General features: G+C 30.9%; 3 protein-coding genes across 8 annotated transcripts in view; 1 reads left to right on the forward strand and 2 right to left on the reverse strand.

Annotated features, from left to right (window-relative positions):
• Positions 1–27,796, forward strand: part of LOC119671448 (TATA-box-binding protein-like) — a 162,243-nt gene that overhangs the window by 123,361 nt on the left and 11,086 nt on the right. Inside the window, exon 1 of one of the 4 annotated variants that reach the window (XM_038082083.1) lies at positions 25,414–25,612. The exons of the other annotated variants lie outside the window; for them this stretch is intronic. The gene's annotated coding sequence lies outside the window, so the exon portion shown is untranslated. Of the gene's footprint in view, positions 1–25,413; positions 25,613–27,796 lie in introns of those variants that run through there. 4 annotated transcript variants of the gene reach the window in all.
• On the reverse strand, positions 3,280–5,511 carry LOC119667099 (GATA zinc finger domain-containing protein 14-like). The gene has a single exon (XM_038076385.1). It carries the CDS (start codon positions 5,509–5,511, stop codon positions 3,280–3,282), a length of 2,232 nt encoding a protein of 743 aa, XP_037932313.1.
• Positions 11,242–12,320, reverse strand: LOC119671452. Of its 3 annotated transcripts, none has more exons than XM_038082089.1 (2): positions 11,926–12,320; positions 11,242–11,562 (listed from the first exon to the last, which is right to left on the reverse strand). In XM_038082089.1, the coding sequence occupies exons 1-2, from the start codon at positions 12,260–12,262 to the stop codon at positions 11,498–11,500; spliced, it is 402 nt and encodes a 133-aa protein (XP_037938017.1). In that variant the 5' UTR covers positions 12,263–12,320; the 3' UTR covers positions 11,242–11,497. The 3 variants fall into 3 exon arrangements, with proteins under 3 accessions (XP_037938017.1, XP_037938018.1, XP_037938016.1); XM_038082090.1 differs by having other exon boundaries at positions 11,517–11,815; XM_038082088.1 differs by having other exon boundaries at positions 11,517–11,866.

Raw genomic sequence — 27,796 nt, forward strand, 5'->3', positions numbered from 1 at the left:
TATCCTGGTATTTTCGTGTTGTAGTCTCATTTTATAATAAACGGCTTTCGAAATTTATTCAATTATTAATAAAATACTTAATAGTGAACCTATGAATACTAAATATTTCAGAAACTATCTCAGTTCAAATAACTGAACTTTTATACCAAATCATTGTCAATTAAATATTCTTTAATGCAGAATCCATTTTCAACATTTACCAAGATATAATGTAACAAAAAAGCGCGTCCACTGAATATATAACTTAAAAATGGACAATTCAAATAGTTTTATTTGCATAACAATTTTAAGTTAGTTAAATATAACTGAATTTAATAATTAATACGTTCTAAGACTCAAGTGGGTTTTGATATTATAAAAATTTGAAAATGTTTATTTTTTCAAATACGGCTTTGGGTCAGTTGGTTAAGGAGCGCTGACTCTGAGTTTCAAATTTGGCAGGACACGAGTTCGATTTCTGGTACTTGCAGTCTCAAAAAATTATTTACGAATGATTTAATACAAAAATTATTTCCAAGACAACTGATGATGGGTATTTGGCAATACTCGAAACAGCTGTATGGTCAGCCAAAAATTCAATTAATTAAAATAATATAAAAATGAATTTTTGTTGTTGTAGTTCACTACTTTTTGAAATCTCTTTACGAAATAAGTTGTATTAAAAATAAATACTGAGCTTGATTTTTGCATAGCAAAAGAAAATAATTTATAAAATTTCCACAATCATTTATTTTTCTGTAAACAATGTATCTAAGCCTTTAATCCATTAATGTAGTATTAGTCATATGAAATAGCAACTCATCCCACATTCAATTTTAATCCTAATAAATTCAAATTCATTTCTAAAATATATATTCTACTTATAGTAGATATCTCAGTTGATATTGAAATATATTAACAAGAGCTAATAAAAATATTAGAATGCTACATTTTTTATGAATGATTTAAGCAAATATCATGTAAAGTCATAAACTGCAAATGACCTATGGGGAGCCATAGAGGAAAACAAATAAAACTTTGTAAACAACGATATGATCCCAAGCTTCCCCGAATGAATGAAAAAACCATAGATAGAACGTAGTTATGTGGAAGCACATGGTCAACAGATGTTAAGCATTTCCAACAGGCAGTCAATGCCAATAACAACAAATCACTCAATGTTCTTACGGCTTTGGCTGAAATGCCAAACTGAACGCAAACAAAAAATGGACTGTTTTAATCCGATGAATGTGCAATGCATACTAAAACGCATTTTGCGGCACGTTTGGATGTTGCTTTGGTTAGGAACCAGATTTTTTTATTCGCCTTCTCTCAAATTTATTACCTTTCTAAACTTTGGTTTTTATGCTCATATTTCCTTTTATGGTTTTTTCTTTATGAAGTTACATCCTTTCTTCGGTTATAAATGACTCATATCTATCTGACTTACCAACAATGTTCAGATACACTGAATGCCCAATCGGTGGTGTTGTTGAAATTTGACACTCATAGATGCCGGAATCTTTGCGTTGTGCATAGCGTATACGCAATGTCCAATCTTCGGCATGTGGTGAATGCATTGCTTCGAAGCGCTGATCAGATGTGTAGGTGTAACGTCCAACTGTCAACAGATGAATGTCACGATGACGTACCCAAGAGACCTGAAAGGATAAGAGAAAATAAAGATAAAGATAAAAATAAATAAATGCTAAGTAAATGGTCGTATTTTGATTGTTGGCTATATAGTATGTGTTATTGTTTTGCTTTGGTTCACATTACTTTGTTTTGAATTGATGAATGATAAAAATCTTGTTCACATGACATATGTCCCTCGGTGCAAAAACAATTTTGATATATTCAAATGTTGTATCAATTGAATTTCAAATGATTTAGGAAGTTTTTATTGTCTTTTCGTTCAATGTAACATAAAAAACCTCAAGTATATTTAAGTAAAATAGATCAATAGAATAATTATTCTATTCTATTAATCAAAAAGATAAACTTTTAAATGAACACTTAAATAAATTAACAAAATTCCTTTCGATTTCGAAACAGTTTTTTAAATATTACAGTTGTAACTGTAGTCGGTAAAACCATTTAGCTAATTTAAATGGATGTAAATTCAATAAAGTCTTATTGATTTATACCATATGGATTAAGATTTCTATAAAGAGTAGTAGAGGGCATCATCCAAAATGTCAAATAAAAGGATGCTTGAAGCTCTTTTCAGAAGACATGAGCTAACTTTACAATATTAAAGTTAAATCTAGACTCATGTCCACCTAATGCAACAATTTTGCTTCGAGAGCTGGGATGTAGCTTTCCCTATTCCACTACCTTAATGTGATAAAACCTGGTTTCCAATAATTTAGCTCCAATAACTGAGAAGTAGTTGCAAGAAAGTTGTAGAGAATAGCTAAAGTGAGCTTTGCTGAATTTAGCTGTAGCATAAATTAAAAGAAATATGATACTCAATTAAATCGCAATACTTCTAATAATGTAAACATTATTATAATATTAAAAATCTTTCCGATTGATTTTTTGTTTTGTTTTAAAGTCCTTTCTACAGTATCCTCCTAATGCATATTAGTGTGAAGCACATTCTATTCTCTTCAGTTATATAATGATGTGCTTAATCGCTCTATGAGTCCTGTCTATGCTCTATAGACAACACGTATTGAAGAAACCCTCCAATCAATTTTAAAATTTTAAACCATAACTGAGACTCTATGTAGTGAGCTCGTTTTAACACCACAAAGAATTTGTACTTAAAGCATGATAACTACTTACAGAAGCTTTGAACACGATTATTTCTATTTTAGATCTAGAAATCACCGTGTAAAATAACCTATAATTTTCATACAGAAACTCATAGTACGTAGTCATCTGAAAAGTCCCAGGACTAACACGGTAGTTAACCAACAATTTGTTTCCTATTTAATCAACACATCTGTATATATTAATACCCAACTAAATAATGGGTAACAATTCCTTTAATTGGAGAGAATCTCTATTTGGTCGTTATAGATATATGCATTATGTATATGAGTAACAGTACAAAAAAATATGTAAAAATTTATATTAAAAATAATATAACACTGCGTTTTTTCCGAAAGAGTATTTATTAATTAAAAACGATTCAATTTTTCTAAGTCCGAGTATTAAAAATAAGGTTTTTTGGTATTAAATATAAATTTTGTTCTTTCGAGTTTTCTTTATGAACTTCCTTTCTACAAACCATTTAACCAACTCTTCCAATGACTGATTCATACAAGAAACTCTTCCATCAATTATTTAAGCTTATTCATTAACTTCGACATTATTTTGTTCGTTTGGTGGAAATTGAATTTCTATTATAATGCCTCTATCGTCGACATCATTGAGATCGTCTTCAATGTTATCTGGGTTCTCTATTTCTAGCTCTTCATCAAAAATGGGATAATTAAAATCTCCAGCTGCGGTAAAGTCGGTTTCTATTTGATCAGTTGAGGGATTTACACCTAACATTTCATTTAACACATTATTAGCTCTTAGTCCAGGGTCTGCAGTGATTTTTGATACAAGAGAATAAAGAACGTCTGTTTCGCTTACATTTGAATTTCGTATGTAAAACTTTATAACTTGGTTATAATTAAAGGGCTCTGGACTAACTTGCTCGATTAAATGGTGTAAAATATGAGGATATATTTGTTGTAGCATCTCACTAGTAATAGGAACTGGTTCACTGTAAATACTTTCATCATCATCACCATTTGCATTATTTAAATTAATTAAACCAGATCGACTACGAAGTTGCTGTTGCCATATAAAAGGACCATCATCACCATTGTCCATATCAAGTCGTACCACAATATCGGGTAAGCTTTCTTCAGAGAGTCTATCTGTTGGTATAAGTAATGACAAATTACTAGGATTACGATTCTCAGTTCGACGTGGCCAAAATAGTTGATGGCCTTGTCTTCTATGCCTAGTAGCAGTGCTTGCGGATGCAATTTCATCATGATTTGACAATGAATTTAATCTATTATGGTTCATATGCCCATTTTCACCACTGTACGAACTTGGATGATTCTGTCGACGATCAGTATTACTTCGCAAACCAGTGTCACCAAATATATTGCGGACTTCTGAAAGAGTAAGCAACTCATGATAGGATTCTACATTTCTTTGGTCAGCTTGCGGGGAACGACTTCTGCTCATAAGTCGATGGTTATAGCGATTATAACTAAGGAAATGACGATTATTTGATCGCCTTCTACGTGTAGGTATGTTGCTGGAGTATACAGTTTCGTTAGATGGATCGAATCTGTCTAAATCCCTTTGAGCATCACGGCCGATTCGACCTCTGAGAAAACGTTGACGACCATAACGATTATACCTACGGCTATTCAAATCGACATAGCTAGAGGGTGTAACTTCATTGCGAGATGGACTAGCATCAAGTAATTCGTTTGATTGATGCGAATATAAATTGCTTTGACCAACTTGTTCAGTTCGATTATTGTTTAAACGTCGAATGCGACGAACGTTGTGCCTGCCGTTGTAAATGAGATTTCTCCATTGACTGATATGTATTGTGGTTCTGTTACGAGATGCAGGCTCATCGTTAAGGTGCGTAGCAAGCAGTACTTCTATAGCATGCTGTCTGCTCGCATCAAGAGTGTGTCCAGAATCATAGCTGTTATGCTGTCCAATTCTGCGCCCGTCAACATTGCTAAACGATGCTAATTCATGATTAGACTGATTATTAACTAATGGTTCTTCCGAATTATCTTGCTCAGTATGTTCACTACGCATACGTCGATAGCCGCGATTATACCTGGGATTGTAGCGTTCGTACTGTCGCCCGTTGACATTGCTGAACGATGCTAATTCATGATCAGACTGATTATTAACTAATGGTTCGTCCGAATCATCTTGCTCAGTATGTTCACTACGCATACGTCGATAGCCGCGATTATACCTGCGATTATAGCGTTCGTATTGTCGCCCGTTAACATTGCTAAATGATGCTAATTCATGATCAGACTGATTGTTAACTAATAGTTCGTTAGAATCATCTTGCTCAGTATGTTCACTACGCATACGTCGATGGCCGCGGTCATACCTGCGATTATAACGTTCGTACTGTCGACGTCTCCGTTCGGTGACATAGTTGGAAGATGCATTTTCATCGTACGACTGAGTGAGAGCAAGTAATTCGTTGAAATGCTCATGACGACCCCTTCGCAAACGTCTGTGGCTATGACGGCTATACAAACGATTATAATATCGCCGGCGCATACGCCTCCTGCGTCGTGCATCATTTCTGGATGATAAAATTTCAATGGGCGCCTGAGTGGTAGCAAATAGTTCGCTGATATGGTTTCTGCGACGATGATGGAAACGTTGGTTGTGCGCTCGGTTGTAACGATTGCGACGAAAAACTACATTATCAATTGTTGGAATGATGTCTGACGAACTGCGATCTTCATCAATAACCGATTCAGAGAAGTCTGAAATAGAAGTCCCATGATATCCACTTCTGTCCATTACTTTCAATTTAATTTTCAAACAGATCGAGATAAATTTATTTGCACAAAAATTTTGATTAAATATTGTAAAATGAAGAAATTTTTATTAGATATCATTTAAGAAACAACATTTAATAAAAATTAAGTTTTTATGAAAAATGTTGATTGTTTTAAAAAGGTAAAGAAATGAATGGATACGTAAATCCTTTGTTTTTTCTTTAAATATTTAAAATTTACTAAAAGTTTTATACCTTTCTAGATGATATGCATATTACTCATATGTGAAAAGCAAGTAAATGTGTGGTACATATATATTTTTTCAAGAAGTGGTATTTACATTATTCGAAAGTGGTTATACCTTGGGAAGTAGGGGGATTAAGCTCTTATTATCAGTATGCTTAAAAACTGTACATTGTTAAAGTTAATCGTTTCATGTCCAGCTGACACATCAATATTTCTTCGTAAGTTGGGATTAAATAGTGTAGCTTATCTTATCTCGCTAACTTAATACGACTTGGCCCCGAAAATCTGCATAATGTTTCCGATTCGAATTTTCTTTCACCATATTTTTTGTTTGGTTTTGGAAGCGTTCCTTTTGTAGCAACGCATAATAGTGTTAAGTGTCCTATGTTACTTCCAACTATATAGGAGTATGTTTCATCGCTCTATGACTTCTGACATAGAATATTTACAAAGCACATATTTAGGATATTGTGATGGTACCTCGTTTACTCTTTTTTTACGAAAGTCTACAAGAAACTGACTGTGTAATTCTCTAGAAATAGATTACAATATTCACTGTAGGAGTGAATTACACTTTTTCATGGATGAAATCCTTTTTTAATCCGAAGCATGTACGAACTTGTGGAGGTATAACCTTCTATCAAGAAAAGTTGTAATATATAACCTATTGGTATATAACCTATTGGCATCTGCAGAGACTATAAATTTCCATTAATCCGATTTAATCAAGATTTCGTATTTATTAGCAAGAGGCAAAACATTGAACATTATTTTTATGTTTGTTGTTGTTATTATTCAGTTTTATAATGCCAGGTTGGTGTTGTTTTAGTGGTCTGAGCACTACATAAGTTAAGTAAACTATGTGGGGTCAGCAAGCAGTTGCATTTCTTGATTTTCATTCTTTGCGGGTCTTTAGTTTGTCAAAGCCATTTTCTTGCCAGTAACAGGTTAGGTTTTGTTGGTTATATAAATATTAATATTTTTACTAACGATAGGATAGGATAGAAATAAACGGGGTACTAGCTCCCGACGGAGCAGAGCACTGCGACCAGATTGATCTTTTGTGCTTTTAACAGACCCTAATTGAACAGAAGACATTCCGCCTTTCGACTGAAGACCAGAATGTTGTCCGCTAAGGAACTCCTAATGTCAGAAGGAGAGAGCAGCTCTCCTCTCAGTGACCTCCTCCTGGTCCAGATCAAGGCTGCGCATTTATTAATGATAATAATAGAACTTTTATTTAACTTAGTTAATATTAAGTTTAGTGCATTTAAAAAACTATATGATCAATATCTTCTTTCATTTCATATGCCCCGCGGTTTTACTACAGTTGATATTTATATACGGGGCTCAGAACTAGCTTTGGTAGATCTTCATGCTTTGCATTTAAAAGTAAGTTTATGAAATTGATTTAATTTAATCAAACTCAAACTTAAGTTTTATAATTGTATATTTTAGTTTAATTAATGCAACTTAAATAATATTACTGAAAGCAAAACTTATAATCTATAATTTATTTTCTATATCTATATTTTTATTCATTAAATATATTTTGTCGGCAATTGTTTTTTATAAGTAAATCCGTAAAAATTGCTTCCTCCTCAAATATGCTGTACGTAGTCTACTTTTCCATTTCCAATGGCGCATTTAAATATTTGTGCCCAACGGGCTTAAAATTCAATTATTATTAAAATACAAAATAAAGATTCGTTACAAGAAATAAATATAAAAATATAAAATTTAAATTTATTTATAGTTCTAGAATGTATTCTACTACAATTTAGATATGAAGTGAAAAGGATGTTGATCTCCTGTTCAACAAAAATTTACTGCTCTTACAGCGAAAACATATAAAAATAAATTTCAAAAATTCGTTAGAAGTTAGCTTACGGGCGTTTGGCGTTACCATAAGATGTCTCTAGCATTGTGCCAACTAAAAGGACATTTCCATAACGAAGACCAATAGCAAAAAATAGAATAAACTTTTGATTGGAGTACAATTGCACAAACATTGTTGCAGTGTGATTGCAATGCTAAAGTGGAAAAAATTTATTATAAATATTAATAAAAAAATATAATAATATAGAAATTAACTTTTTTTCCTTCCCTCTTTTTTTTTTGGCACAAGAGATCTACAGTTATGAACTTTGTATTTTCCCTCCACCATTTTTTTAGCAACACAGATCTACTATATTTGTGGTGGTCCGTTCCAATGGGAGCCCAGTAGCTTGTTTATCTTGCTTTCCCCTCTTTTTATTATATGAAAATTAATATATTTTTGGAAACTAAATTTTGTGTGATAAGACAAGACTACATCATTAAAGTATAAGGTTAGTTTATTCTAATGAAATCTTAAATTACTTTAAGTAATTTTCGTAATAATTAATTAATAATAATGATTGAAATTGATTGTATTTTGGATGCAGTGTTCCAATAGCTTAATTAAATCCTTTGTGTAATATTCATTCCATATAAAATAATTTCATAACTCAATTATTATTTAACACAAAATATCGATATAACGCAAAACCGAGGATTGTTGTGCAATGCACACTCAAAAAGAGCAAATCCTTTGTAATCCCTGTTAATAGCACTGAAATCTAATATTTGCAACACAGTCAGTCAGTGTTACAAATGAGTTTAGATCACTTTCATCCATAAACAAAACCAAAAACAAATCAACCAACTATAAAAGTTAAGTAATATTGCATTTAGTGGCAGTGCATAAAATTTAAAATGGGAATATTCCATTCGTGCCGCGCGTATTATGGCAACAAAGTACGGTCGAATCAGTGTTGCCATAACAAAATTGGTTTTAATTAACCAAATAGCAAAATTATCTGCTGCAAAGTAAATTTTAATTAAATAAAATTTTGTGCATTACTATTAAATGTTAAACAATATTTTTGTTATGCTGTTAATTATCAAATGAAATGTGCCGCCATTTTATACTCCTTCCTCCCTGATTTATTTGAAATATTCTGTTACCAAACGCAATCAACACAACACACAGCAAAGTGGCGGCACATGCACCAGCCATCAAACATGCGGCTAAGCATGCCTAACTGCAAAACTGTTTTACACGACGTGCATGCATGCTGCATGTCGTGCTATCTGTTTGAGTGTTTGATTGTGTAAAAGCCTCGATTTTTGGCGTGCATGCATGTCCACTTGTGTTTGAATTCGTTTGCAGTTGTTTACATTTTCCGAATTTCGTATCTGATAATTTGTTCGAATTTTTGTGGTTAGGCGTGTAAGTTAGTCCACGTGTCGATGTGCCACACTAGATTGAATTTTTACACGCGATTTTGTTAAAAACTTACACTGCATTTCTATTTTTATTTTTTTTTTTTTGGTTTAATTCTTAATTGCGTGCCTTTCGATTTGGTTTTTTGGCAGTTATTTGCTGAATAATTTTTAAATGTTTTATATTCTGTTTTAATTTAGCAAAAAAGTGATTTGCAATGTTATTCGATTTCGGTGTGAAATTATATCAAAACTAACAACAGCAATTTATTCGACATAAATTCGCATGGCAGAAGCAGAAATTGTTAAATAATTAATGCACTGTAATTGACGTAATTAAGCGCATAATTCAGCTAACGATTTCGCTTGTTAAACCTAATGAATTGCTTTTATTTACACAAATTATTGTTCATCAGAACACATCATTAAAATTAAACGAACAATTTAAGTACATAAATAAAAAAAATTTTCACATTAAATCGTATATAGTAATGTTTAGATGTAGCCGCGGGGCTTTCATGTTATAATTAACTTTTTAAGCGTATATGATATGTAGAGTTTATATGATATAAGTTTATTTGCAGTCGTTTATATTTTCTTTAAGGTTGCTTTCTTAACATAAAATATTCCAGAAGAGATCGTTTTTTTATATTTTTTTTTTGAACTTTATATTAATATGAAAAAAAAAAACAGTTTGAGATTTAAACCCACTAAAATCATTAAAGTTCTTTACGTACTAAGCACGTATATACAGCGAAAACTCTCTTGAGCGGAAAAGTCCCCCGAGAATCGTAGAGTTCTTTCAAATGCCAATAAAAAAAATATTTTACAAATATGTTTTCTCAAGAGCGAACACCGCTCTCGTGAGCTGAATATACACTGTAATAAATAATACATAAAAGAAGTCAATAATTAGTTTCTTCTTTTTTATTTCTACTTTTTAATGTCAATACGACACAGTCTTTTTGCAATTGTCTCGAAAAATGAATGAATTTCAAACTATTATAAATAAAACCCAATATGACCCAGTGTGCCCCTGGGAACGTACTGGAATAAAGAAGAAGAAGTTGAAGATAAATAAAACCACTCCTTATATATGTGAGCAAAATTAGGCAAATAAGAATTATTTATTCGGTGTGTAACTGTATGACATAAATTATGAGAAACGAAAGCAGTGTGAATAAGCCATTATAGAAGCATCTTAATAGTTATATTTTGGAGTTTAAGTTTTTGATATCAGGTTGTATACTTTTAATTCTGGAATCTACGTAAATTTCTTTAAATAAACTAATGTCTTCAAAAGCTTTTATAAAAAATATATGCTCTTATATTGATCAAAAACTTCTACAAGAAAGATTGTAAACTTCCGATCAAATATTTCTTAAAGACATGCTTTGACAAGCATATTTGACAAAATATAGGATGCGACGCTACAGCTCAATTTCTGGAGACAATAAAGGCATCGCAAACTGGCTTTAACAATACATTGATTTCTATAACAAGAAATTCCATTAAAATTAAATATAGAAATCTAACATATTCACAAAAACATAGAAAAACAAATAAGAGGTATCAGGGAATATACTGATATCTCCTAAAAAATCTATTGTTTGATGCTGTTTATGGTAGTCGTATATTGTCATTCTTCACCAAAAATAAAGAAAACAAAGTCACTAGCAATGATTTGTTTTTCTATGTTTATGTAAACACGTTAGCTTTCTATGTTAGTGTAACTGAAAATTTATTTTCAATACATATGTTAATGAAATATTTTATAAACACTACTTGGATGTATACTTTATGCTACTCAAGAGTTTTCTTTTAAATTTACATTCTTTATAATGCTTGAATACAGAAAGCATAACTTCACAACAAATATTTAGCTATCAACAATTACCTAAAGATATAATTAACGAGTTTAAAAAAATTAAACCGGAGAAGATATCGGTTTTCATCACGAACTTCTAAAAATTAGATAATTGGTCCACGTAATCAAACCACTCTAGAAGCGAGTAATTATTACCACAATGCTTAAAACAGTGACTAAGAATTAATGCCTTCGTATTACTGAAGATCTATCATTGTGGTTAATGCTTTTATTAAAAGAGTATAGTGTAGAAAAGTATAAATTAAAGTTTCAAAATCGTTTGTAAGCCAAATAAATTTTTATTCTTTTTAGTTTTAATGGAAGTAAAAATACAGAAGATTATTTATAATATCAGCGGAAACTAAGCAAGGATGGGTCTTACACACAGTGTAAGCTACGAGCATTGGATGACAAACCAGCAACCTTTGATTGGATTTTAAAAAAGTACAAAAGATTTCAGTTAATCACATCAGGAATGATGTACAGTTTCTGCAGGCGGTTAGTTTTGTAATAGATTTCAGTTATTGATATGAACGATGGTACAAGGTTTGTGGATTTGTTCCTTCAAATTGCAGTAGTTCTGATCATTCGATAAATAACCAGCATTTAACTTCAATGTATGATTTTCATATAGTACTATAGATTACAGTTATTGATACCACAGATGCTGCAAGTTCTCAATAGGCGTTTTAATATCAAAATTTTCAATAAGCACTGGAAAATAAACGGAAATAAAGCTATTAATGGTATTTCATATACCGCAATATGTTTCTATTGTAAACATTATCTAAGAGCACAGATTAACTTAGACGCTACGGCTTGTAATATATTCTCTTAGTTAAGTTAAAGTCATATGCTAGTCTTTTCACTAGTCCTGATAAGTCCCTGATTTTCAGATTTCAGTGATAACACTAATCTTCCAAGCTTTTTTCTCTCTCTCTCTATCTTACATTTCGAAACATCAGACCTGCCAGTGCCAGAATGGAAATGAAGCAAATAAAGGATGATGTTGTAATTGCTATAAATAACGTTTAACTTTTGCGAGGGATATTGAAGGTTTTAAGTGAGGCTTTTTACCTGGATACCTAAATGGCACGCTAGCTGCAAAAGAGGTAGATGGCTCAATACCATCACATTCAAGTAGGGACTTCTCCGGTTTTATGACGTTGATTTCTTGCGGAGAGAGCATATCAAAATCTTCTACCTCTAAGTCTCCTAACGCTTCCAGTATTTCAATGTCAAACCACTCGTCAGCATCACTTTCGGGTTCACTTTCTTCTGGATTAATAGTACGACGACCGCTAATTAAGGCTCGGGCTAAAACTTTAAGTAGTCGACGACGAAATCGATCCTTTTCTACGCGCTTTATAATACTCTGATTATAAAGATAGTTTTCTTCGTATTCTTCTTCCATTTTCCAACTAAAATTTAGAGAAACTTGTCGAAACTTTTATTAATTTTAAATGATTTTTTTAAATGTTGTTACGTGTATTATGATATGTTTTTATTTCATTAAAATTATTATGATAGCAATCGCTTAGGTAAAATGAAAATTTGTAATTCAATTGAAAAACATTTTCACCTCATTTATTGTAGAATTCATGAAATCTCCTGAAGTCGGCGTATCCTCAAGCGCGTGTCGTCGCAATATAACTGAAGTAACGAAATAATAAACTGAATAAACTGAAAATCGCCTTTTCTATTTAATCCCCATAAATGGTTAACGAAAGTAGAAAATCCCCTTTGGCTTTTGGTTTAAAAATTTGCGGTTTTGTTTTAAAACAACACGAACAACAAAAACTGCTGCTGCGAAAAATGTTGTAAAGTTTTAATCTCAAATCAAAAGTCGACAAAAATGTTCTCGCAACCAATTTTTGTAGCTCAACAAATATTTATCCAATAAATTCCATTAAAACTAACAATTGGTTTACATTTGGGCTTAAGCTGCGACGTCAGCAACTTGAACTGAACTTAACGTATTTTAGCCTGGTTTATGCGTTTTTATCCCAGAGCGAAAGGCTGGCTGCTTCTCCTCCCTAGTGAAGTACACGAGAAGATTTCATCGAATCTCGGTGGTGGCGAAGTTGGAAAAATGCGAAAACATAAAGAAAATCAAAACAAATGCACACATTCATTCACAGCATTTTAAGTGTTAAAAGAAGGAAAAGTAGGAAAAACTACTTAAGAAAAAAAAGTAGCAAAATATGTACGGAATTATTTATACCACAAACAACAACAACAAAAACTGCAGAAAACCCCAAAAAATTTATAATAAAATTTCGAACTCGCACTGGAACATCAAGAATTTGTAAACAAAAATGGCGTAATTTGCAACAACAAAATAAACGCTCAACAAAAATAACAACTGAAAGAAGAGAAAGGATGTCAAAAGGAAGGAGTGGAGTGGGAGTTGAATTTCCCATTGCGACAGCTGGAAAATGACGCTGCTGTTTGCGGGCGGAGGACAACGTGAAAAGTTTATTAGTTGCGGTAGTTTAAGCATTTCGTGGTCGTTGCGATTTCAACCAAATTTGTTGGCTCAAGAAGTTGTTGTTGGTTTCTTCAGCCGCCCGTGAATTCCCGTAATGCTGAAGCCTATGTATCCTCTCAGTTGTCTAAGAATACAACGAAGTAGGAAGAAAAACTTTTCGCTTGCTTAGACAAAGCAAGACAAAGTTGTGGCATTTTTCTTATTTGTAGATTTTGTTGACATAGAAAATTATGCGACATTTAAAGTTATCCTGAGCATTTTAGATTTCTATATATGGCATCGCGTTCACTCGCCGCCGCTGCTGAAATTTTAACCAGTCTTTTGTCAAAACTGCCAAAATTGACTTCATCAAAAATATACAAAAGTTCTTCAACAAAACAACTATCAGTTTTTTTTTTTTTTAAAGATATGAAAAACTTTCCATCGTTTGTATTCTGTTGGAAAAAAAAGGGGACACAAAGGTGTTGAGAAGAAATGCTCTCTACAATATAACTTTGAAGAGGAATTTCAAATCAGTTTGTTTTTATTGACTTCAAACTTTGATTTGATTCAGTCAAATGTGAAAAATTTGATTGTCATATACCTCACTTCTTGTAGTCTGAATGAGGTCCTTTAAAGTTTTTAGTTACATAAAATATGCTTATTTAGTAAATTTGTTAAAATAAGTTAACAAAACATAAATTAAATCTATGAAAATATTTAAAAAAATTTTTAATATTTATATATATAAAGAATACTTAAAAAATCTGTATGATTAGCCAAAAGTTCAATTAATTAAAAATAATAAAAAAAAATTTTTGTTGTTGCAATTTCCCGACTGTCTCTATTAAAATTAATAGTTTATATTAAGAACTTAGTTTCTTTTGTCAAAACGGACCTTAAAAATCAATTTAATGTATATGAAATATTTAAATTGTGTTCTTTTAATCAAGGTGAGGTGTATCTCACACCTTTCGTATTATAAACTACACGAATAACTTTTTTTTATGTATAATACAACAGATGAACACATTCGTCTCAGACAAAAAAAGAAGATTTTAAGAATCATTATAGTGTATGAAATTTTAAATAATATCACTATAACTTTACAAATTGTGATATATAATTGACACTACAATCGATGTTCTGTCTTGTGCTCCTTTCGTTTAAAGCATATACTAGCCAATTCCAATAGGTTGCTAAATCCTTTTAGAAACTATTCGAGGATGCTCTTACACTTTCCAGTGCAAGTGTGGTTTCTTCACAACGTAGAAAATGATAATTGTTATTGTTATTACTTACAAAGAATATATATATTATCGTGACCTAAAGTATTCTAAGTATGACACATTCAGTTCCCTTTCCACAATAGAGAATTAGTGTTTTGTATATGCAATTCTTTCGTTGTCTTCCTACTTATAGCACCTTTAATAGGATAAAAATATTCTAATAAAATTCCTATCATTTCCAAATTGTTTTACGTTAAGTTCAGACAATTCTTATATTGATACAACTTCAGGTTCACCAAAAGCAATGAGATATGTGATAAACTAAGCAGAAATTTGACTCCGTATAATATCCTTTGTTTTTTCTTCCCAGGTATAGGAATAGTTCTGAAACTTAGTGTTTTTGTCGTGCAGTTATATATCGACATATTGCCTTCTGAAAGCAGAATCCCCAAAGATTACTTTGGCTGTTGATGCAAGTATTATATTTGCCATTTGGATGAAGCAAACTAAGGTTAAACAATTTTTCGCATACTTATCAAGACCATTATCTTATCAAGACCATTTTGCAGTAATTTAGAAAATTAGAGAAAATTTTTTTAAGATTTCAGTTGATTAAATCCGGCATGGGTTTTGCAAAATGTCATCAATAAATTGTAAAGTAATATCAAAACACTGCAACGGAACAGTCTTCTTTAGAAATTACATATTTTATCTATTTTGTTGGCCTGTCTTCCGTACGTTCGTAATGTTACTCCACTACTGCCTTTCCAATTCTGTCTTTATCGACACTGAGTTAATTTTTAAGTTAGTTTATTTCGATCTACCCAACTATAAATAAAAACAATGCTTGGCGTTTCTTACAAAAGTTTGTAGGACAATCTAATATAAATAAGATGGAATTCTATTTTGTGGCATTTATCGTATTAAATTCTTCATATACTTCATATAATGAAAGAATGTGCTGTGGCTAGAAAGGCGTTTGATTCAGTAACCGCAGGTGTAAAACGCGGAAGTGGACCTCTTCTGCATATTCGGTAGAAGAACCAGGTAGGTAACTAACGATTTGGGGGTACTCTGCACTACCAACTGGTGACATTAAACCACTTATCAGACTGATTAGCGGAGATTACCGAACGTGGCCAAGAACGTCTGTAATGGCCAACTAATCAAAGTAGGCAAGTATTCTTCATATATAATGTTTCCCCAGAGGTTCAAATATCTATACAAACTAAGCGAAACCAATTCATTGAAGCTTTTTTAGTCGAAGTTTTCTTTTATTTGCTATTTGCTTTTATTTCTAAGTTCAACACTAGTAACTTTTTCGATATGGAAAAGCAAAAGAAAGGCTTAAATATACTAAAGCAACAATCTTCATAGACAGAAGAGCAACTCATCATTTTTGTGAAAGTTCTTCATATGCTCTTTGTCATCACTGCACCATGCAGTTTTGTTAGTCTCAATTTCCATTCCTCAACACTTTTCTGTTGCAATTTATTTGTATCTCAGTTCACTCTAAGGTGAAAATACAATTTTCAATTTCAATCAAACTCACTTTAAATGAAATGTTTATATCAAAGCCTGGAAGTGAAATTGCTAAAAATTCAAAGATTGTTTTACGATACCAAAAAATGCAGGGAATAATAAAAATTTTTTATTTATTTCTTTTTATTATTGTTGACATTATGGTAATTGCTCTGTGACAGTTGATATGAAGTTTATAATTGCTGTCAAGTCGAGTTCATAAAACTTCAATGGATGTTTCGTAGTCAGATAAGAAGACCATGGCCAAAATGCGAAAACCAAAAACTTCAAAGCTCATCATAGATGATATTTTAATTGTAAATAAAATTTTAAACCTAAATTCAGATAAATACATACAGTAAGTAGAATTATTTGCTCATCGAGACTGTTTATTATTTTATGGATGTTTTGAGAAATAGACAAGTGTGCAATATATTTTGTTTATTTACCAATAACGACATTAATAAAATTTCGATTTCTACGTCATTAGCAATTCAAATTTTGGTTCTGTTAGTTTTTTTTTATCTATTTCTGCTTTTTGTTTGGTGAGGATTAAATTCAACTTGAGTAGTCAGTCCCATTACCTATTCTGACAGGACAACTGAGAAATCCTTAATACACTTCTATACTACGAAAATGTCTAGACGGTCGCGTAAAGAAGTAAGCCGGCAAAAGCTACTTATAAACTTAAACTACGCTTGACTTAAATATTTCGATTTAAAATAACGAAAATAAAATATAAAATCGCCTGAAATAATTTTTGCTTTAAAATGGAAATGAAAAATATTCTCCTTTATTTGAGTTGATGGGCATAATAAAGTCTCTGGAAAATGCCTTTGAAAAAAGACCTACTTAAAGGGCAAATAATGTTAGCAGTGCTCTAGCAACGCGCAGGACAATTTCAGTAGCAATTTGGAAAAAACAAAAAAAAAAGAAAATTATAGTGAATTTCTTCTACATTATGAACATTTTAAAAATTAACTAAAGGTGATGGAAAAAATCACAAAATTTGTTGCTGAAGTCATTGTTGTTATTGTGGTATTTAAAGTTGTTGTTACCTGCAAATAATTGAAAAGCTGCTTTGGGAAATTGTCTCTTAGCTCAAAGGTGATTTCCTCATTGACAACAGCAAACAAGCAAGCAAGCTTCACATCTTTCACTTCCGTTTCCATGCTTACGTATGAGATTCTTCCATATGCGAGTGGTTATCGTCGTTGTGTATGTTTTCTGTAGGGTTTTCAGTCTTGCAATGCTTGTTGCTTGCTAACAACCAATACAGAACGACCTACGTGACCAACGTAACGACGGTGAGCATATCAGAATTGTCTCATGTATTGTTGTCGACGATGGTAGTGTGGGGACCTCCAACTCTTGTTGTTGCCTTTAAATTTCACTTCCCAACTATTTCGTAGATTGTTTAATTTTTTTCTTTTTTTGTTTTTTGGAATATCTTATAGTTGCTGTTGTTGTATATTTCCCTTGATAGGCTTCACGTGTCCAAAGTAAAAGTTAAGTTGCTTTTGGGATTACAATGATTGGAAGTTTGCTTATACTTTAGCTCGCGTCTCTCTCGAAGATGTGAACGCGTTCATGTGGAATAAATGGAAAACAGGCATATAACAGGAAAGGTAGTGACAGTTAACAAAGTAAAAATTTATGAAATTTTATATTTTCTTTGCAAATATTTAAGTATGCAAAAAATGTATTAAAATAAATCGCGTCCTTCTAAGAAAATTTTCTATGCAGCAAATTTTCTATGCATTAAGATTTTGCTTATGAACTTAGATTTACCAATGTTGATTATTTTAGTTTTATAAATTTTTAAATAAATTTAAATAATCAGCAATACAATCACGTGTCTAATTTTTTGAATTAGGAATTTTATTAATAACTGAAAAAAAAGTTTAAATACTACTTATGTCTTATGTTAAAATTGATCATTTAATTTTTTCAAAACCGTATCTTTTTTATACATAAAAAAATTGTCTAAAATTATTTATAAAGGGTTATCCATTTTTGGGTCTGAGTGTAAGAGTAAACAAGAAAATTTTTCCTTCTACATCTTGGATCTTGGCATTACGTGTGAAATATAAAAGCATTCAAATGTCTTTCACGGAATATCTCACAGTACTAAAACCTTTTTTGAGATAATTTTAGTTAACTTCTCAATTTTTCGAGTTTTAGAGGTTTTTTCGAGTAGAATTTGACGATTGTCTGCATAAACACGTTCTTTCTACAAGCCAGGGCATTTCAATGCGCACCAATAAAAAAATACGAACTGTTATGGTATCATTTTGTTGAATCTACTATAGTAGATTCTACCACAGTAGAATATACATCTACCATAGCTGTGCTCTTAATTTTGCACCATAAAAAAAAGCTCTAACGGTTTACCTCACACCTTTCTCGAGTTTAAAAAATATAAGCCTATGCTATATCCAGACCAAATGTCACGATATAGCATATAGTGATTTTTTGCGGATAAAATATTATTTCAATGGAAATAATAAGAAATTGGCAATGGTTCGTTCGTTATTTTGTATTAATAAATCGGAAAAATGTTTGTTTAAAGAAGCTTTTGAGAAAGTCGTACCTTCAGTATCGCATCCCAGTGCTTGCAGTATACTTGGGTGCGATCTTTAAACGCAAATCAATGGTAATTAAGAACATGGTGAGAGATTCGACATATCCATATGGAGAAGTTCTTTTTCCATCGGCTTATGTTCTCACCAATAGCTGTGATATTACTTAAAAACATATAAAAGCCAGGTTGGATAGTGATGAGATATTCGACATAAATCTTTAAACAGATCTGCAGATCTGAACTATGGAGCTATGGTATTAATAAAAAACTAATTAAAAGTATCTTTATTAGGGATATAATAATAATACTATTATGAACCGTAGAAATTTTTTATTATCACCAATAATGCTTTTTTTTTGACTACCATTTCTAATCTAACATCTACTTTTTAGCTTCTATTTGGGGTACTTATACTGAATTTTCAACACTTGGAATACTGAGAATGCTATTCTACTATTTTAATGAATTGATGATGTTATTAATTTTCTTATTTTATTTTGTGCTATTTTTTTCTTTTTTTTTATGGTATTGTTATTAATAATAATAATAATATTAGTTATTATTTATATTTTTACTAGTATTGCTTGCTCTCTGTTTTATTTATAATACAGTTTTAATGTGATACTACCACAAAATATAAAAGTTTGCTCTTAAAGATCCTTTTAACCTTTCATAAGTGCATAGCACATAACTTTACTTGTGGAAATGTCAACAAGTCAGAATTAAAAAAGAAAAAAAAATCAACACATCCTCTTTTTTTTGAGTAAAGACCAATTCTTAGAAAAATTTAACTTATTTTACACTGTCGAAAAATATTTAATAAACTTGAAATATGCAAAAGTATAATTTGAAGTTCATTTTTCACATAAACTACGGTTAGCGCAATGAATTCTCAAATACCGCTCCCCACCGTTCTGGATACGAGAATTCCTATTTACTTTTTTCATATTTTGAGCAACATATTGCCCTATTCTATTTGCCTTCATTTGTCTCCAACCGAGCGGAAATGATGAATTTCGGTTCACCAGAGTAGCTGCCATAGAAATTAACAAAGAGTGAAAAAAGTAATAAAAAAGAAATTCTGAAAAAGTTAACAATTTTCACAAAGACAACACAGATACTCTAGTATATCCTTTTTTAATACTTTTTCTCTGTTTGCCCCAGCTGCCAGTTCATATACACTTTTTGCACTTCGCTTCTCACCAAATGTAAGTGCTTTCCTCTTCATTTTTTATAACAGACTTTCCACTTTATTTTTTTTCCGTATCTATACCAGTGTAGATAGTAGATATTTATTTATGTTTTGTTTTTGTTTTTGTTTTTGTTTTTGTTTTTGTTAGTTTATTAGATACTTGTACCCTTCTTCATTTTACTTCATTGAACTGTGCCAACACATGTGATTTGATGCGTTTTAGCGCAAACATAAAACCAACGCTGGATTAAATCTCCTTTTACGGAAACCCATTCAGATGTGAGGAAATTCAAGTCGATTGAAGGACGGGGACCATAGTCTATCTATCCATGTATCTATGTAGGCGAATTAAACGTATGTGTTTTGATATGTGTTGTGTTGAGAGACAAAAACAAGAACAAAAACAAGAACAAAAACTACTACTACTTATATGGAGTAAATATAGCACAACAGACATTAACGACAACTAAAACTGCTGTTGTGGAACCTAACTCAACTCTTTTACTGGCCAATATTTCATGGTGACTGTGTAGCATTGAGATTCCCACATTTTATTTAATATTTTTAGCATTGTTTTATGTGTCCTTTTTTTTACTTTTTTTATTATTTCTGTTCTTTTGTGTTATCTTGTTTTGCTTTTGTTGATGTTCTTCGGTTGAGAGTTCAGATCTTGTAAGACCATGTAATCCTGTTTAGATATGGTGCGATAATATGCAATGAACTGCAATGGCATTACTTTTTGTTACGATGACTGGGTGTGCATTTAATGGCAGATTTGTGGAACATAAATTATTTTTCATTTTACTGATTGAAAATTTGTTCAAGATAATTAATTAAAATTTAAAAGAAAAAAATGTGTTTTAAATATACCATAAGTCATTGTTGCCTTTGTGAGTATAAAAGTCAGGGTTTTAGTGTTCATTTGTGAGAAGTCTTATTGTTGTGAGTTTATCTTCAATGATATGAAAATGGAAGGAAAATTAATAAAGTTTAACTGAAATACTAAAAAATATAATAATTACAGTTTTTTCTTAAATAAAGTTATATCTTGGAAAGCTCTGTACTCACTCTGGAGTAAAACAAAGTGATTTAATAACCATTACATGCCTTTAAGAATAAATTTGAATCATGAAAACGATATTTGCTTATTAAATCAACTTAGATCTTTACAGGTGTCGTTGTTATAGAAACTGAGGTACTCAATTCAGTGGCAGTTCTTAGACTTGGTCTGATAACTAACCCGAAAGAAATTAAAATAGTGTGTATAATTCTTTTCATGAGAAGTAGTCCGATAAAATCTTAACATTTGTGACCTCTCATTTCACGCGTTACAAACCTCATATACGTGGGTGCAACATTGTAAAATAATAGTACTTCCAATAGTGTAACATGTTGAACATACTTTCCGGTACTTAATCCGCTAATATGGCCTTAATGTAAACTTCATATTAATTCATTATATTATTATATCCGCCTGGTATTGTGTTGCTGTTCTGCAATAGGTATGCTTTTAGAAACTGATTAAGAAACGAAAGATTTGGCTAAAGTTTAAAAGAAAGTTCTTACGAACAATAAGAAATTCCATTGGGACCCTGACATGTAATAAAAATACAGTTCGATTTTTTAAACCCCATAAAAATTAACTGGACCGAATATGTAGTCAAAACATAATCCTTATCAAAGCAACCAGAACTTATGAACGAACATTTTTATAAGAGCAACCAGGATTAAAATGGTTTGAAGATATCGAGATAGATTATATTAAAGCATATGAATATTAAAAATTGGAGATCCAATCCGAGTGACACTCTTATTGAGGTAAAATATTATACCAAACAAAGTTTAATATGGTATTATTTTTATTATTAGAAGTGATAATGCTACACTGCGAAATATACGATCTATCTATGGAAAGAAGCTCCGAAACTATATCAAAAAAGAATGTTAAAAAAGTTTACAATATTTTTTGGCTCAGTATTCCTTATTCTATTCAATAAAAGCCGTATAAAAGTACTAGAGATAATAAACTTGTGTCCAAACAATCGTAGAACAGTAGCAGTTTAAATGGAAGTTCTATATATTTCTTAGTATCTGCAGATATCGGCGTATTTTTGGCCAATCTTTAAAAGCAGGTATTTAACCAAGGAATGTTCGGTTAAGAAACCAGTCATTAATCTGCGCTTCGATCTATAAAATAAGCTGTAAAGTCAAATGAAGATCTTTACTATACAGTAATCTCTTCTATCAAGCGGTAGATTGGTTCCGCGTTATAGGGGTATACCCGTATACACACTTGCAAAGGTACGCGAAGCTAATTATGAACTGTACAAATCCCCACCTTACATGGGAGAATGCCTGTGTTATACGGGGGATTGAAATCGCGTAATATGAAAATGTGTTATAAGGGTACCGCGTTATAGAGGGGATTACTTTATTTTAAAGCTGTTAATTAACGATTTCTTATTTTATTTTCTCAGTGTCACTGAAATGTATCTAAAATTATAGTTATTATAAATTATATAGCTATTATTATTTTTTACCTAAGTTGAAATAGCTTTGAAACATATACATTATCCTTAGATGCTATATATATATAATGTGAATTAAATTAAACATTGCGTTTCGTATCTATAGAAAAGTTAGGTTCGAAAGGAAAATAAATAATATTAAATAAATTTTTATTCTTAAGTTTTATCGTCCACGTCTGATAACAAAACAGTGCTAATGCACTTTTAGGACAGAAAGGGAAGTTCTGCATCCATTAAATCCAATCAAACAACCTAAACGAACGAAGTCCAAGATGTATCATTCATTGGGCATAAATTTTATAAAATTTATTACCATAAAGTGTAAGAGGGAATAAAATATTTCCATTATTAAATAAAAACCCAAACATTATTTATGAAAATTATTTTCAGATTTAATGTTCAGCCCAAAATATGAAACCACTGCTATGTTCATTGAATGCAATTTATTCAATCTGTTAAAAATGAAGAAGAAGAAATTGATAAAACGTTAAGTGTTTTGTTTTATTAGTTTTGCCTTCAATTGCACAATTCTTATGTAAATTTTAGAAACATCCTTTCGCTGCTTATCGAACACGAACCACACAAAGTCTCTTCCTGATTACACCTTTATCATCCAAGCCGCAGTTACGTACAAATTCCGCTGCTAAGTACACATCAAAAGTTAAATCCAAACATTAATCATCGCATTTGAATTCAAAACGGAATGTTGGAACGCAACGAAGTGGAGATGTGCAACAATAACTTTTACGAATTCACTTTGGTTGGAGTCCGTTAGCATAAAGCACCGAAATCAGAGAAATAATCCGTTGAAGAAGAAACCTTTAAAAATACCTGAAATCATGAGCAGCTAGCAGCCAGCTAGCAGCTCTGTTGTTTCAGGCAAGCACCACCAACCTCACAACTCTCATAACACCACTTCTCCTTCGCGTATTAAGAGTGCGGGAAGAAGGCAGTAACAATGTTACTTACGGAAAATATTTACCGCGCTTATGCGCCTAATGACACACTAAGGAAACGTTACACCAAGTGGAGCCACATTTCCTTTTGTATAATTTTGCACCAATTTTGTTCTTATTGTAGTTGTTGAGGTTGTTGTTGTTGTCGAATTTTATTTCATTTGATTTTTGTATTTGTATCTGTTTTTTTTTCTTTTTTGTTAGAAATTGTACATTTCTTTTCCGTTGCCGTGTATTGTTTGGAAAAGTTTGAAATTTCCTCGCGGGAAATTGCAAATTGTTATGCTTCTATGAAAAGGAATTTAAACCGACAACAATAAGAAAAGTAAAACATTAAAATTTGGCAATAAAAAAATTGAAAAATATGCAAAAATTGGCAACACTTAAATTTCAAATCTAAAACGGTTCAGGCTGACGGTGTCGATGATGGAGATAACGGCGACGGTAACAGCCTCAGCCTCAGCAACAGCAAAGAGCAATGTTGGTTGTGGTAATGCCATCAACAGTGACGGAAGTAACATAAACCGAAAATGGCGGCAGTTGTTTTTTATTTCACACACAATCAGTTTATTACAAACCACATCAAAAGTGGGCATGAGGATTGAACTGAACCTAAGAGAACAGAACAATTGTGAAAAGATATTTCAAGACCTACAGAACGGAAATAACAGGAAGAGGTGAGGAGTGGCGGGTAGTGGTGTGTGGGGTAATATCAAACAATGATTTACAACATTACAACAACACAGATATTGTAATTGAATTGCCGTGCCTGTTATGCGTATATTGCAAATTACGGATTGTTGGATTGTTGGAAGAAAAATTAGCTTCCTTTCGAAGGTCGGAAAGGCATTATTCTGAATATTTAAAAGGAAGTGAAAATATTGAAATTTTCAAAAAAAAAACATTTGCCATTGTATCTGTAAAGCAACGTTAATACTTTGTGTGATGTGGGCAATTATTCAGCACTTGACATTAGTGAAGAAACCCGAAACACACATAAATATCCATAAATACAAAGATAAAAAAATGTATCCAGCCTTGACAGCTGAAGTGAACTTCACGGCATGTGTAGAACTGCTGGCTGTGCGTCGTGTTTTGCTGGCAAATGAAGTAGTTCATTCCGAGGTAGAAACCAAATATACACGATTTGGCCTCTCACTGGCACACATCAAATCTCAGTCGAAACGTAAATCAGGCTTTGACGAAGATAAATGACATTTCGTTATGTTAACATATGTCAAAAGTAAATTAGAACGGTAACGACAATATTTTAATGGATTTAAGTGTCATTTAAAGTGTAGACAGTTATCGGAAGGGCGTAGGGAAAATCCTTTCTGATTGAAATGAATTGAAAGAAGAAAAATTTTCATATAATATATGCGAAATGTGAAAGTTATTATTTTAGGCAAGAACAAGTTGATTTTTATAATCACTAATTTTTGATTGGTTATTTTTAATTAATTTCTTTCATTTATTTATTTTTAAATATTTTATATAAAAAATATATACTTATATATATTTATACATTTTAGATTTATTTATATATACATTTTAGATATATTTATGTATTTTAAATATATTTATATATTTTAGATATATTTATGTATTTTAAATTTATTTATATATTTTAGATATATTTATGTATTTTAAATTTATTTATATATTTTAGATATATTTATGTATTTTAAATATATTTATATATTTTAGATATATTTATGTAGGAATGTTTATTTAATAGTTATTCATTTGTTACAAAAATCAAAGTGTATAATACAATAATTAATGTTCGTATTGCAAATGTATATTATGTATTAGTTATATATTTATATGAATGTTTATTCAACAGTTACTCATTTGTTACAAAAATCAAATTTTATTATACGCACAATCGACCTACTACAACGACGACTTACTACGGACTGCCTGCTTCTTCATTCTCCTTGTTCCCTTTTCCCCAGCGTTGTCAGATCTTACCCTTACTGCCTACATTTATATATTTTAGATATATTATATATTTATGTATTTTATATAATACATATATAAAAACCATAAAATGTTTATCATTTCAAAATACATTAATAGATTTAAGCAACTTATTCTAAAAAGCGAGAAAGATATAAGCTCTGTCAATATTTGATTGATCAACAAGTTTATGAAGAAACTATTTATCAAAACCACATAGTTTCTTAGTTTGGAAAACCCATAGATAATTGAACCGTATAAATTCGTGGCAAGTGGAAAGAGAAGAAGAAAAGTTGGAGCTAATAGGATCGATCCGAAAGCAGTGAGTTTTCAGTTATTTTATATTACTTTTTTTATTTATTTTGTGTTTTCTTAATCTTGGTGCTGTTAACTGTCACTATTATCAAAAAAATATATAAGGGCTAACTAGTAGATTAACTGCTTCCGTGAAGGAAATTAAATAAGCTTCAGACGATCACAATTTTTGATAGTAAACAACAATTCTACATTAACACTAAATGGTCATTGTAATGACCTTTAAGCTGTTGTAAAGGAAGGCGAGCTAAACTAATTGTTCTTTCTAATATAACTCTGTGTGCTATACTTGTACGACCGTTTGATTTTTCAGATGTAATTGAAAAGATTCCACCAGTAGATCTACATTACATCTGACAGCCTGGTAAAATAACGATCTCTTAACCTTTTAATACACTTTGTTCTGTAGTTCTGGACGAAGACATGTAAAGTGATTGATGGGTGTTTTCTTTTGTTCATTATGACTACATCTACTCAATACGTAAAGTCAATAAATACCACCATTGAAGCATCGGCGCAATAACATAGTGCCCCCTTCCGACTTCAATTAGGACACGACCTGCAAATTTAGTGAAGAGAGTTTTCGTGGTTTTCTTTATCATATCTAGCTCATAGTGACTTCTCAATTTTAACGATTAATCGACAAGACTTTTGTTAACGTGATAATGAATTTATATACACACTTTAGTGTTTGTATTTTGTTTGTAAGGTTTTGTCCTCATTATATATGTCTTAGATATAATTACTAGATAATATCATTCTAGTTCAATTCAGTAGGGCTTTTCAAGCGGAGTGTAATATTTTCAGAGTATAACTAAATTACTTGAGTAAATAACAAATATTATGATTCAATGCAGCATTAAAAAATATTTTTTTTTTCTTTATATTATAGCATAATTCAATTCTCTAATACTTAAAATAATTTTTTTTCATTTACATTTAAAACATTTGATTAAAATAAATTATTTTATTTCTTTGTTAGTAAAAATAACTAATTGCACAAATAGATTTCGCACATATAATAAAAATTTATATTTTTATTATAAATATTTGTATATATATTTTTATTATTTATTCAGAATATTTTTTCTAATTATTCGTTAATATTTTAAAATTTATCGAAAGTTATTAATGTATTGCAAATTGCTTCCATATGCAATTTGTTTGAAAAATATTCAATAAAAATTTTTACTCTAAATTAAAAACTGAGCACATAGAATTATTGCAAATAAAAATTCATTGCTTTTTATATTGTAAACATTTCTATGAATGTAATTAAATAAATTTAAATTACCAAAACTGTTGAGTACTATGAACTGACAGAACAAATTTAAAAATATGAAATATAAATATATTCAATAAATTTGGAACTGATTGGTTTCATTCCAGTCCAATAATTTCACTGATTAAAAATGTACATAACAAAAAAAGAAAATAAATAAAATAAAAATTCAAATATATTAAAATAGCGAAATTGATCACTTTTTTTATTTTTTTAAATTTTAATTTTATTTTATTGCAATATATTATTTAAAATATTGTTTAGACAATTTTCGTTTTTTAATTCAAAGTATCTTCAGTTTTTTGTGGCATTAGAATTTTAAATAGTCAAAAGGTTTTATTCAATTTTTATTTTTATAATTAAAATTTTAACATTTGATAATTTTATTTTAAATAAAATTTTATATTCTATCACAATAAATCTAATTGAAAGAAACAGATAGATTATTACGTAGAGAAACTGCGCATTTCCTATAATCCTCACTGCAGAAATTGTGGAAACCCGCAGGAAAAATAAACCATAATACATTTTCTCTGTGAGTGCCCGGTTTTGGCGTCCAGAAGATATAGGTTCTTAGGTTCTTTTTTGATAGTTTATCAGACTGTTCATCGGGGAAGACGAAAGACCTATTAATTTACCTAAATTCGGCGGGAAGGATTTAGTCTCTACGCTTCTATACTAGGCTTCTTGCGAGGAATGTGATAGTAAAACGGCGAAAAATCGCTAATTGAGGTACATGGAAGTTATCTAATGCCCTGTCACTGCAACCTATCAACCAGATAGCAGATTTATATTTTAATCAAAATAAAAATATAAAACATCAATTATGCAAATCTGAGGTCAATTATTGCTTATTAATAAATTATTGAAAATACCTCGAGTTTTAATAGAGAGTAAAAGTGCTCAAGC

This window comes from Teleopsis dalmanni, chromosome 1 (assembly GCF_002237135.1).
Source record: "Teleopsis dalmanni isolate 2A chromosome 1, ASM223713v2, whole genome shotgun sequence".
NCBI classification, from domain to species: Eukaryota; Metazoa; Arthropoda; class Insecta; order Diptera; family Diopsidae; genus Teleopsis; species Teleopsis dalmanni.

Bases quoted from the DNA above. Each gene is read 5' to 3' on its own strand.
- LOC119671452 (XM_038082088.1), bottom strand. From the start codon at position 12,262: ATGGAAGAAGAATACGAAGAAAACTATCTTTATAATCAGAGTATTATA. The intron at 11,867-11,925 runs GTAAAAAGCCTC...CGTTATTTATAG, and splicing joins CGTGCCATTTAGGTATCCAG to CAATTACAACATCATCCTTT.
- LOC119667099 (XM_038076385.1), bottom strand. From the start codon at position 5,511: ATGGACAGAAGTGGATATCATGGGACTTCTATTTCAGACTTCTCTGAA.